This window comes from Bombina bombina, chromosome 8 (assembly GCF_027579735.1).
Source record: "Bombina bombina isolate aBomBom1 chromosome 8, aBomBom1.pri, whole genome shotgun sequence".
NCBI classification, from domain to species: Eukaryota; Metazoa; Chordata; class Amphibia; order Anura; family Bombinatoridae; genus Bombina; species Bombina bombina.
The window spans coordinates 44,153,407-44,167,657 of NC_069506.1; the positions used below are offsets into that span (position 1 = coordinate 44,153,407).

General features: G+C 36.2%; 1 protein-coding gene across 1 annotated transcript in view; it reads left to right on the forward strand.

Moving 5' to 3' along the window:
* MMEL1 (membrane metalloendopeptidase like 1) overlaps positions 1–14,251 on the forward strand; it is a 300,136-nt gene that overhangs the window by 92,142 nt on the left and 193,743 nt on the right. The window contains exons 6-9 of the mRNA XM_053690343.1: positions 1,412–1,507; positions 1,901–2,019; positions 3,485–3,550; positions 14,072–14,206. Coding sequence (XP_053546318.1) covers positions 1,412–1,507; positions 1,901–2,019; positions 3,485–3,550; positions 14,072–14,206 — 416 coding nt within the window. The remainder of the gene's footprint in view (positions 1–1,411; positions 1,508–1,900; positions 2,020–3,484; positions 3,551–14,071; positions 14,207–14,251) is intronic.

Below are 14,251 nucleotides of genomic sequence, written 5' to 3' on the forward strand. Positions count from 1 at the left end.
AAGTTACTTTTTACAAGCCCAGTGAGTACAGTCTCTTCCTGGAAAACTGCATTATGTTTGACTTTGCACCCTGGCTGATGCATGATTGAGTTGAATACTGGGAGTGCAAAATTATCCTGGAAATTATATATATATATATATATATATATATATATATATATATATATATATATATATATATATATATATATATATATATATATATATATATATATATATATATATATGAGATATATAAACTACTGTGGTGGCCCCTGACTGCTAAATCATTCTGTTTGGGATTGCAGACAAAGATGAGGATGCTAACCAGTTGGAGCAGGTTAGGGCAGCATAGGGAGGCAATGTGCCTTTTCCTGCAGGGCCTTGCCCCTCACTGAAGCAGAGCAGCTGACTTTATGGTTAGACAAGGTTCTAATTGAGCCTGAATCTGTGTTCCCAGAGCTTATCCTCCCTCATAAACCTGCAGGAGAAATTAAACTTGCATAGTTCTGGTTCACTTTCCTGGTAATCTTAAATGTAAATTTTCACAATTTATGTATTGTGAACCCCCACTTGAATAACCCACTAGCCGCCACTGGTGTGAACTATAGTAGGAAGGGCTATTTTCTCAAGGGCAGATGTTAGTGTGGAGTCAATAAGCAGGGCAATATATACTCTGGATATTGTGGACTCTATGGGTCCTGAGCAGTACTTTAACTATGTGTTTTACGCATGCAAAGTAGAGGGTCAGGGTCACTAGCGTTAAAATTACACACTTTAAAAAATTCAAATTAGAGAATGTAATTGTTTTACTATAATGGTCCTTTAAAGAGTTGGCAAGTAGTAGTTGGGTCTCTATTAAGTCTTTTTGAGGGGTTAGGTGGGGTGCTGTAGGTGTAGTGATGCTACAAGTTAAGATATGATGATCAAAAAGAGGGAATTGTGAGTTTGTAAAATGAGAGACAAAGAAGTAAGCTTGAAAAGCATAGAAATACCAGGAGCACTTGGACTATAAATTGGTATATTAAAGTCACCAAATCGCCAGAATTGAAACACATTCATGTACACCTCAATGTTAAATTTTATTGTCCTTTAAAACACTGTAGAAACAATGAATATATATATATATATATGAATATATACAGTCCAGTAATAATGCAGTCTCACCTGTTCTGAGAGTGTCCCTGAATATTCACCACACATTAAAGCTTCCTTGGACCAGTGAGTGACGTCTCTCTGCTTTGCTTTTATATATATATATATATATATATATATATATATATATATATATATATATATATATATATATATATATATATATATATATATATATATATATATATATATATATATATTAAACAATGTTCACTTAATTAATACATATACTTGCTTCTATTTAACATAAACTTACTAGATACAATTTTACTTCTAGGCTTGATTGAACAGAGAGATGCATTACCTCTAATAGAACTTTTAGCCACGATTGGAGATTGGCCAGTTGCTTCTACAGATTGGAACGTCACCAAAGGTAACACTTCTGCCGAGACCCTTCCAGTTTTTGCTTACTAATAACAATACCATACAAACAACATCCTTGAAAGGTTGAAACCAAAGTAATCAAACTGCATCTCTACTGAGGCTTTCACAAATAAAGTGTGTAAGAGATTGCTAAATGCCATTATACGCTGCCCCACTAATTTCCAGTTTCTAAACACAGGAGAGCTGTCAAATCTCATTATAATATGTCGTGTAGTGTTTATACAGTATGGTTTCTGCTCATTTGTTTGGTTTCAGTCACAATGAATTTGCCTAAACTGAGCACTTAAAATGTTTTACTGAGCCCGAAATACATTAGAGATACATTCCCACAGGTAACTAATTAAAATTCCTTCAAAATGACCCATTGTTTTCATTTTAACAGAGCCCTATTGGAGTTTGGAGGAGAAGCTGTCACTTTTGAACTACAGATTTAACAAAAGAGTTCTGGTGGATATGTTTGTATGGAACGATGATCAGGAGTCCAGCAAGCACATCATATATGTATGTAAAAAAAAATGTTTTAGTTTATATATATATATATATATATATATATATATATATATATATATATATATATATATATATATATATATATATATATATATATATATATATATATATATATATAATGCCTTAAAGGGACATAGCAGTGCAAAAAGAAAATGCTGTAATGTGTTGCACTGTTGCTTGCATTTAAAGTGATATGAAACCAAAAAATTCTCATTTGTGATGCAGACAGAGCATACAATCTTTTAAAAAAGTTTCCAATTAACTTACATTATTAAAGTTGCTTCATTCCTATGGTATTCTTTGTTGAAAAGATACCTAGGTAGGCGTCTGGAGCACTATATAGCACAAAATAGAGATCCTATCTAGTGCTCTTGCAAATGAATACCATTCTTGCAAAACTGCTGTCATATAGTCTTCCAGACACATGCACACTCCTGAGCTAACGCCCCTGCTTTTCAACAAAGGATACCAATAGAACAAAGACAAAAGAAGTAAATTAGAAATTTGTTTAAAATTGCATGCGCTATCTGAATCATGAAACATTTGGAGTTTCATAACCCTTTAATTATGGGTTTAACCCCCGGCAAAAGGGTTAAACACATTGTTAAAACCAGAGCAGCAATGCACTACTGGGATCTAAACACTAAACAAATCTAGTCAGCCAATGACATATTGTATATGTGCACCCACCAATCAGGAGATAGCTCCCAGTAGTGCTTACCTAGGTATGCTTTTTAATCAAGTATCCGAAGCAAACTAATTTAAGTTTATATTAAATGTAAATGTATGCTCTGTTTGAACCATGACAGTTTAAGCAATTATAATAAGTTGTATCAAATTTTTTAAAAAATTGATCCAAATATTTTACTTAGATTTATAATATACATTTCTTCAATTGAAAAGATATTTTACAAAAAAATGGATGGATGGGTAAATTGGTGGAGAGGTGCAGAGTGCTACTAGCATAGCAAGAAAAAGTCATTTTAGTTAGCTCAGAAATTTTCTTTTTTAAAGGGAAAGACTACTTAATATTTTTTATTGTTCAAAAATATAGATAATCCCTTTATTACATATTCCCCAGTTTTGAATAATCAACACGGCTATATTAATATACGTTTTACCTATCTCTATCTCTCTATGACAAAATTCTTCCTATATAGTAACCAATAAGTAGAAAAATGAGAACAGAGACTGAGTATATTATTTCTTATTAAACTAATATTACAGTGTATCATATAATAATTATTCAGGAGATACAAATGATTTGGTTTTAGTGGACAAATGTTTATTTTTATATTACTTTTCGTCACCTCATTTTAAAGTAATGTTCAGCAATTTAAAAAAAAAAAAAAAAAAAAAGGGAGAAAGAAAATGATATGCCCAAGTTCACACACTTATCAACTTGTTGGCATTTCCTCAGTGCCGTTCTGTTAATAAAATCATGTGCTTTGTTTAGATTGATCAACCGACTCTTGGCATGCCTTCGCGAGATTATTATTTCAATAGTGGAAATTACCAAAGGGTAAGTTCATTTGTGTTTAGTTTAAAATGCTTTATGAGTAAAAATATTCTAAATGTTTATGTTGACTTTTTTAAAAATAATTTAGCATGTTTTTCTTGGTCATAAAGGTATGGTCTAGTCAAAATGAAACTTTCAGGATTCAGACAGAGCATGCAATTTTAAGAAACTTTCTAATTTAGTCCTATTATTAATTTTTCTTCGTTCTCTTTGTATCTTTATTTGAAAATGCAGGAATGTAAGATTAGGAGCCAGCCCATTTTTGGCTCAGCACCTGGGTAGTGCTTGCTGATTGGTGTCTAAATGTAGCCACCTGATTGGTCATACATCAGCTACCCAGGTGCTGAACCAAAAATGGGCTGGCTCCTACGCTTACATTCTTGCTTTTTCAAATAAAGATATCAAGAGAACAAAGAAAAATTGATAAAAGGAGTAAATTAGAAAGTTGCTTCAAATTACATGTTCTGTCTGAATAATTATAGTTTAACTAGACTATACCTTTACATCAGTATCTTTGTAATAAATAATAAATTAAGAAAAAAAATCACAATTCTTTTGCAGTAACAGTAAATAAATGAGATTAAAAAGAATATTGATTCAACTTTTCCACTTGTATAGATTAAATAACAAGTGATCTCAAAAAAACATATAGTGTAATACAGTATTTATATTGTGAATAATATTTAGTAATGCCAAATGTGTACTCACACAGACTTGAGCTATCTTAAAGGGACAGTTTACTCCAGAATTGTTATTGTTGAAAAAGATAGATAATTCTTTTTATGACCCTTTTCCCAGTTTTGCATAACCAAAAATTGTATGTTAATACACTGTTTACCTCTGTGATTACCTTGTATCTAAGCCTCTGCAGACTGCCCCCTTATTTCAGTTCTTTTGACAGACTTGCATTTTAGCCAATCAGTGCTGATTCATAAATAACGCCGCAGGCGTGAGAACAATGTTATCGATATGACACACATAAATTGACGCCCTCTAGCTGTGAAAAGCTATCAAATGCAGTCAGTTAAGAGGCGGCCTTCAAGGGCTTAGAAATTAGATTTAGCTTTCAACTAAGAATATCAAGAGAACAAAGCAAATTTGATGATAAAAGTGAACTGGAAAATTGTTTAAAATTGCATGCCCTGTCTGAATCATGAAAGTTTAATTTTAACTAGACTGTCCCTTTAAGCACAAGTAATGGGCTGTCCTGAGATTAAAGACCTTCTGGTTCAGCTCTCACATTTAGATGGCTCCTTTTTTCGGGTGTAACTAACAAGGACACGCATAGCATAATACTGTTTATGTAACACAACTTAATAACGTATTGACAAGTACTCACACTTTCTGGAGCTATAAACATGTGCCATATGATGCGCACACCTGATATAGGCTATCCGGTAAAGCCACATCTCATACAGGAACACATGATATAAATTCACAAATATTTATTTAAAATGAATAAAACCATTAAAATAACAATCAGGATCAATAGTCACTTAGGGTCTGAGTTGATATTGATAACAAAATACTTTGATCACCCCTGCCTTACAATTTACTTCAGGTGCTAATCCTTCTAATGCTATTTGGGCTTTCGCAATCCATAACTTTCAACTTGCAATATAAGCGCTATTTAGCACGGTCGCGATATCCATTCTAATCACAAAACTTGGTATACCAATATATTGTCCAAAATTATTAGGGGCAAAACCTTAAAAAAACAAAATCAAACAATGTGTTTTATATGTTTATTGGGATTGAAAAATGTATTAATATGCCATTAGTCATTTATAATTTGCAAATTGTTTACTCTAACTCTTTAAAAATACTATCATGATTTGTTTATTGTGATTTTTATCCATTTATATTACCCTTTTTAATTTTTCATATGCCAGAGTCGCTCAACTGTCTTTTCTAGTAGTATTAACAATAACATAATTTTTTTATATCATTTCGCTTAAAGGGAAGTGAAACCCAACATTTGTCTTTCATGATTTAGATAGAAAGCAGCAATGTACTACTGGGAGCTAGATGAACACACACTAGGATTTGCTTTTTGGTCACTCTTCTACAATTGCTGAAGGTGTTTTTAAAGGGACATGAAACCCAAGTTAGTTCTTTAATGATGTAGATAATACAATTTTAAACTACTTTCTAATTCACTTCTATTATCTAATTTCTTTCATTCTCTTGGTTTCCTTTGTTGAAAGAGCAGCAATGCACTACTGAGAGCAAGCTATACACATTAGTGAGTCAATAACGTGAGGCATATATGTGCTGCCACCAATCAGCAACTCCTGAGCCTACCTAGGTATAATTTTCAAATATGAATACCAAGAGAACAAATTAGATAATAGAAGTAAACTGTAAAGTTGTTTAAAATCATATGCTCTATCTGAACTGTCCAGAGATAAAGCAGTAGGCTAGAAAACAGAAAACACACACAGTAAGTCATGGGGTATTGGCACACGTTCTCATGCAAATAAACATGTTAATCTCTAATACACTGTTATGAGGACACCTGATCTTGTATGATGCCTTTTACTAAACCAAACTGTGTATTAGAGTTGCATATTCTCTTCCAAATGTTGGGTAACTTGCCCCTATATCACTTTACTGGTATAATTATTTCACTGTACACTGTTTAGAAAAATAAAACAGATTGGTAAAAAAAAAAACTGCAGAGCAGCGTCTATTTTGATCAAATGATGAGCTGTATGATTAATGTAAAAATGGCAACTGTTTAAGACCCCAGGTCAGACTAGTGGCCATGTAGCCCATGTCAGTTATATGCCTACTATAGGCCTTAGATAAGACCAGTGGACCTGTAGCTCTTGCCAATCATATGCCCTCTTAAGACCTCTGATCAGACCAATGCCCCTGTAGCTCTTGCCAGTTATATGCCCTTTTAAGTCTTCTAATTAGATCAGTGGCCATGTTGCCCTTAGACCATACCAGTGGTTCTGTAGCCCTTTCCAGTGTCTCTTTAGCCCTTACAATTCATATGCCCCCTTCAAACCTAATATCAGACTTGTGACCCTGTAGCCCTTGTCAATTATATACCAATTTCAGACCTTAGACCAGATCAGTGGCCATGTTGCCCTTGCCAGTGATATTCCCACTTCAGACCTAAGATCAGACTTGTGGCCCTATAGCCCTTGCCAGTGATATTCCCACTTCAGACCTAAGATCAGACTTGTGGCCCTATAGCCCTTGCCAGTGATATTCCCACTTCAGACCTAAGATCAGACTTGTGGCCCTATAACCCTTGCCAGTGATATTCCCACTTCAGACCTAAGATCAGACTTGTGGTCCTATAGCCCTTGCCAGTGATATTCCCACTTCAGATCTAAGATCAGACTTGTGGTCCTATAGCCCTTGCCAGTGATATTCCCACTTCAGACCTAAGATCAGACTTGTGGTCCTATAGCCCTTGCCAGTGATATTCCCACTTCAGATCTAAGATCAGACTTGTGGCCCTATAACCCTTGTCAGTGATATTCACACTTCAGACCTAAAATCAGACTTGTGGTCATATAGCCCTTGCCAGTGATATTCCCACTTCAGACCTAAAATCAGACTTGTGGCCCTATAGCCCTTGCCAGTGATATACCCACTTCAGACCTAAAATCAGACTTGTGGTCCTATAGCCCTTGCCAGTGATATTCCCACTTCAGACCTAAAATCAGACTTGTGGCCCTATAGTCCTTGCCAGTGATATTCCCACTTCAGACCTAAAATCAGACTTGTGGTCCTATAGCCCTTGCCAGTGATATTCTCACTTCAGACCTAAAATCAGACTTATGGCCCTATAGTCCTTGCCAGTGATATACCCTCTTCAGACCTAAGATCAGACTTGTGGCCCTATAGCCCTTGCCAGTGATATTCCCACTTCAGACCTAAGATTAGACTTGTTGCCCTATAGTCCTTGCCAGTGATATACCCTCTTCAGACCTAAGATCAGACTTGTGGCCCTATAGCCCTTGCCAGTGATATTCCCACTTCAGACCTAAGATCAGACTTGTGGTCCTATAGCCCGTGTCAGTGATATTCTCACTTCAGACCTAAGATCAGACTTATGGCCCTATAGCCCTTGCCAGTGATATACCCTCTTCAGACCTAAGATCAGACTTGTGGCCCTATAGCCCTTGCCAGTGATATTCCCACTTCAGACCTAAGATTAGACTTGTTGCCCTATAGCCTGTGTCAGTGATATTCCCACTTCAGACCTAAGATCAGACTTGTGGCCCTATAGCCCTTGCCAGTGATATTACCACTTCAGACCTAAAATCAGACTTGTGGCCCTATAGCCCTTGCCAGTGATATTCCCACTTCAGACCTAAGATCAGACTTGTGGCCCTATAGCCCTTGCCAGTGATATTACCACTTCAGACCTAAAATCAGACTTGTGTCCCTATGGCCCTTGTCAGTGATATTCCCACTTCAGACCTAAAATCAGACTTGTGGCCCTATAGTCCTTGCCAGTGATATTCCAACTTCAGACCTAAGATCAGACTTGTGGTCCTATAGCCCTTGTCAGTGTTATTCCCACTTTAGACCTAAGATCAGACTTGTGGCCCTATAGCCCTTGCCAGTGATATTCCCACTTCAGACCTAAGATCAGACTTGTGGCCCTATAGCCCTTGCCAGTGATATTCCCACTTCAGACGTAAGATCAGACTTGTGGTCCTATTGCCCTTGTCAGTGTTATTCCCACTTCAGACCTAAGATCAGACTTGTGGTCCTGTTGCCCTTGCCAGTGATATTCCCACTTCAGACCTAAGATCAGACTTGTGGTCCTGTTGCCCTTGTCAGTGTTATTCCCACTTCAGACCTAAGATCAGACTTGTGGTCCTGTTGCCCTTGCCAGTGGTATTCCCACTTCAGACCTAAGATCAGACTTGTGGCCCTATAGCCCTTGCCAGTGATATTCCCACTTCAGACCTAAGATCAGACTTGTGGTCCTGTTGCCCTTGCCAGTGGTATTCCCACTTCAGACCTAAGATCAGACTTGTGGCCCTATAGCCCTTGCCAGTGATATTCCCACTTCAGACCTAAGATCAGACTTGTGGTCCTGTTGCCCTTGCCAACTATATGACTACTACAGATCTCAGATCAAACTTGCAGCACTTTAGTCCTTGCCAGTCACATGCCTACTTCACACCTCAGATCAGATTTATTGCTCTGTAGTTTATTTAATAATATAGTTTCATAGATTATGAGCATTATTTAAATAATGCTGTTTTGTGCCCTATTCATTTAAAACCAAAAGCTGGCAGCTGTACCAATACCTTTGTGGCGTTGTTATAAAATGAATTAACACAACATTGAAAAAATTGAATTCAGCAGAATATAAAAGTAAGTTAGGATGTGGGAAATGTATTGACACCTCTTCTGCTACATGTAACATTAAAGGGACACTAAACCCAAATTTGATCTTTTATGATTCAGATAGAGCAGAAATTTTAAGGAACTTTCTAATTTTCTCCTATTATCAATTTGTCTTCATTCTCTTGTTATCTTTATTTGAAAAAGCAGGAATGTAAGCTTATGAGCCAGCCCATCTTTGGTTCAGCAACTGGGTAGTGTTTGCTGATTGGTGCCTAAATCAGCAAGCACTCTCCAGGGTGCTGAACCAAAAATGGGCCGGCTCTGACGCTTACATTCCTGCTTTTATAAATAAAGATAACAAGAGAACGAAGAAAAATTGATAATTGGAGAAAATTAGAAAGTTGCTTAAAATTGCCTGCTCTATCTGAATCACGAAAGATACAATTTGGGTTCAGTGTCTCTTTAAAATCACTACATTTAGTTGACGGAGCTAAAACAGAAGCTTTAAAATTTCCAACCACAGCTTCAATTACATCTAAACAAACAGTGATTTTGATCAGAGAGAATTATACATGATGATCTTTAGAAATCTGCTAGCCGTGCTTGCTGGTAGTTTCCTGTTATTTAACGTAACCAGCCATTTGTATCGGGCACTGCTGGAGGTCAGGAACTCTCATGCAGTGAAGATTCATGACAATTACCTTTATAGATTTCCTTATGTACTGTATAGGTTCATAACGATATACTTAATGCAGTTATCATAGAGCACTGTGCACAGAATAATTAACTCATTATTTTATGTTTTGTGAGTGGGACCAAACCTATCATATATAGTAAAATTGTAAGAATTAAATAATACAAAAAAGTACATGTTGCATTATCACATTAATCAATGTTTGTCAACTAGAGGTCGTTATATACCCCTAGATTTTCATGATATCTTAACACAGGTGACCATGGCTACTGATCAGATGATTATTTCACCATTTAAACTTAAATGGATTGGATAGGGCATGACATTTTAAACAATTTTCCGGTTTACTTCTATCATTAATTTTTATATGGACATGTGCACAGTCCTGAGCTCACCTATGATTACTCTTTCACAAATGATACCAAGGGAACTAAGCAAAATTGATAATAGAATTAAGATGTAAAATCAGGGGTCAAGTCGAGAGGGAACGCATGGGAACGGAGTTCCTGCACTATTTTTTGCAGGAGGAACTAAGTTCCCCCTGGACAGAGAACAGAAACGCTTCAGTAAACACTGTTGCTGCTGGTGGGAGGAGCTGGAGCACAGTCTGGTTAAAGGGATAGTGAGATCCTCTAGTAATGGGCAGTAACACTTCCTACAATACACTGAATGTAAGACTGTCAACGATCCTGTTGTGTTATCACCCCTGTTATAAATATTATCTTTATTATCTTTTCGTACACATGCTGCTTACATTTGTGTGTATTTTGTTCTGGGGTTATTTAGCTCCCCTCAGCAAAAATAGGACTATTGCACCTTAAATAGGTGAGACTCTGTGACAGAGGAATATTCTCAGGCCCAAAGGCAACCATTCAACCCTTCATTGGATTTAATTTGCTTTCATTAACCAAAGTCTATAGATTATATACATATAAATACAGTGTGTGTGTATAAAAAAATATTAATTGTGAGGGAGGGTGGAAGTATTGGTGAGCAGTGGCGTCACTAGGGGGGGGGGCGGGTCGCACCCGGGTGACACCCTCCTGGGGGTGACACCAAAAAAAAAATTTTTTTTTTTTTTTAATTTTATTGAAATTCAAAGAAATACAATGTTGAGATGCATAGATTATTTTATTAGAGGCTGGCATTTGTGAACATTAGTGGGACTGGGGAAGTTGTAGACACACAATTTTTTTGCCCCTTGAGCCAGTGCTGCAATTTCAACAAATAGTTTTCCCGGCTGCTTTTGCTTGTTTGTACTTTGCTCCTCCCCTGCCCAATTTCACTATGAATGTTGTGGGTGTGCCGTGGGGCTTGCAAAGTTGCGCTGCTAGCCTAAACCTGCCTGCCTATCTGTGCTCACTGCTCAGTGACATGCGGCCCAGGGCTGTGCACTGACAGACTTGGAACAGAGTCAGAGAGCAGAATTTTCATAGTTTGTGCGCCTAAACCTTTTCTTCAGTGATTTATTTTAGAGTGCTCTGTTTATCTTTCATTTGATGTTCTGCTGACACAAGGGAGCAGCTCTAGGCATGAGCTTTATAATTAATGCAGTGCAGTTTACATATTTTGTATGTGTGTGTCTGAGTTTGTGTGTGTCTCAGTGTTTTTGTGTGTGTCTGAGTGTGTTTCCGAGTGTTTGTGTGTGCATCTGAGTATGTTTTTAAGTGTGTCTGAGTGTTTGTATGTGTGTTTGCCTGTGTTTTTGTGTGTGTCTGCTTTCTGGGGGGGGGTGACACCATGACTTACCGCACCGGGTGACACCAACCCTAGTGACGCCACTGTTGGTGAGCTCCGAAACTTTTTTTTGTAGGACTTGACCCCTGTGTAAAATTGTTTAAAATGTTATGCTCTAACTGAATCATGACTGTTTCATTTTGACTTTACTGTTCCTTTAATATATGAGGAAAATCTGGCCTGTTTGGGTTACTTGTGGGAGTTGAGAAACACTGTTACAGCATGTCAGGTATCACACTGGAAATGACAACACCATAATTCTTATAAAGTGAGTCGCAATTTTCATGAAAGAGAAAGGCTTCAAATAGTGTAGTGATAGGACTGAGCTGATGCTCACCACAATGCCCTTTAATCTGTGTGTTGCTGGCTGGATAGCAGTATAAAATCACTGATGTACAGTATGTGTGTTACTAGTACAATAGGTTGAATTATTCCTCGGTATGTGCTACTTACTGTTAACATGACAGTAAAGGCAATTATTATATATGCACCATGGAATATGATGAAATTAAAATATCTGCTTACAAAATTATTTTTAAATCCATTTACAATCAGAGTTGGGAATTCTATTTAATGCATTTCTGCTTTTCTGAGGATATTGGCGATTTTTTTTCCTCCAGATTTAAAGTGATGGTAAACTACTGTTCTCATCCTTTCCGCCTCCATGTTAATCCATTTTTTTTTCTTCTTATTTTGACAGACAGGTGGTGCAGCCAATGGCAAGTGCACCACCGCTATATGTTATTCTATAATGCACAGTGGGGTTTCCCCCATTGTCAGTTACCAGGAGGGAGCAAGGGTTTCCCTTTTCAGCTGACATGGGGTTTCCCTCTACCAACCAATGGGAGCAATTCACTGCCTGTACCATCTACTCAGCTTTGGAGATTACCTTTATTGTATAACAGGTTCATATGGATCCAGTATTTTGGCTGCATTTTTCTTCTTTGAGTTGCAGCTAAAATATACATATGCCTTGACCTTTATAGACATGTATTGTTGTACAATATAGGTGCACTTCAGAGCTGGGTGTTTTTTTTTACTCTTGCTGTTTAGCTGAATATGATATATCAATTTGTTTTGGTTGTAAAAAAGTAAACAAAAACATTGCTTCACAAGAACCAACTCCCATTTCTACTTGGACTCATGAATCCTTTTTATTGCAAGATACAAAGAGCTTTGTGACTAAGATGCAGGGATTATTTCATATATAAAAAGATATGTTGCTGTCCCTTTAAAACTATTTTCTTACAAGATACATGTTATAAAAGCTTTTTAAAACTGTCATTTAGTTAGCAAAGTGGAATTGCTCTGTAGTTCTGGGACATACCACTTAAAAAGTATATTAATCTTTTCTCCATTGCATGAAACCCAATTTGTTTCTTTTACAATTCAGATAGAGCATGCAATTTTAAACATGTATTCTATCAACTTCTATTATCATATATGCTTTGTTCTCTTGGTATCCTTTGTTAAAGAAGCAACAGTGCACGACTGAGAGCTAACTGAATACATCTGGTGAGCCAATCACATGAGGCATATACAGTATGTGCAGCCACCAATCAGAAGGTAGATCACAATAGTGCTTTGCTGGTTCTAAGCCTAGGTCTTCTCTTCAACAATAGATAGCAAGTGAACAAAGCAGATTAGATAATAAAAACAAATTTAAAAGTTGTTTAAAACATGTTCTATTTAAATCATAAGAGAAAAAGGTTGGGTTTCATATCCCTTTAAGTAATAGATGAAAAGACTGTTGAAAAATCAGTGATCTGAAACCTATTGGATCTATTTCACCCCTTCTTGGAGGAAGTGAAAGACTTATAATTATATGAAAATATAGAAAGTACATTACAAAGTATGTTTACTATGAATAATTAAAGGGACACTGAACCCAAATTTTTCCTTTCTTTTTTCAGATAGAGCATGCCATTTTAAGCAACTTTCTAATATACTCCTATTATCAAATTTTCTTCGTTCTCTTGCTATCTTTATTTAAAAAAGAAGGCATATAAGCTTTTTTATTAGTTCAGAACTCTGGACAGCACTTTTTTATTGGTGGATCAATTTATCCACCAATCAGCAAGAACAACCCAGGTTGTTCACCAAAAATGGGCCGGCATCTAAACTTACATTCTTGCATTTCAAATAAAGATATCAAGAGAATGAAGAAAATTTGATAATAGGAGAAAATTAGAAAGTTGCTTAAAAAATCTCATGCTCTATCTGAATCACAAAAGAAAATATTTGGGTTCAGTGTCCCTTTAAAGGGACACTGAACCCCAAAAAAATATTTTGCGATTCAGACAGAGCAGGTAATTTTAAGCAACTTTCTAATTTACTCCTATAATCATTTTTTTTTTCATTCTCTTGCTATCTTTATTTGATAAAGAAGGTGTCTAAGCTAAGGAGCCAGACAATTTTTGGTTCAGAAGCTGGACAGAATTTGTTTATTGGTGGGTGAATTTATGCACCAATAAGCGAGAACAACCCAAGTTGTTTACCAAAAATGGGCCGGCATCTAAACTTAAATTCTTGCTTTTCAAATAAAGATACCAAGAGAATGAAGAAAAATTGATAATAGGAGTAAATTAGAAAGTTGCTTAAAATTGCATGCGCTATCTGAATCATGAAAGAAATAAATTGGGTTCAGTGTCCCTTTAAACAATTGGGTTTAGTTTCCTTTTAAGCATAAGTAGCACTTATTACTACTTGGCTGCATGTTACAGATAAATGTTTTACACTTATTACAATACAACATTTTCCTCTAGATTAGAGAAGCTTATCTACAGTTCATGATTACCATTGCCAAGATGGTTAGAGAAGACAGGAATTTAACTAAAGATGACAACTTTGTTCAGGAGGAAATGACCAAAGTAATGGACTTGGAAACAGATATTGCAAAGGTATGATTTTCCTCTGATAAATCTTGGATGCTCAGTGTAGATATA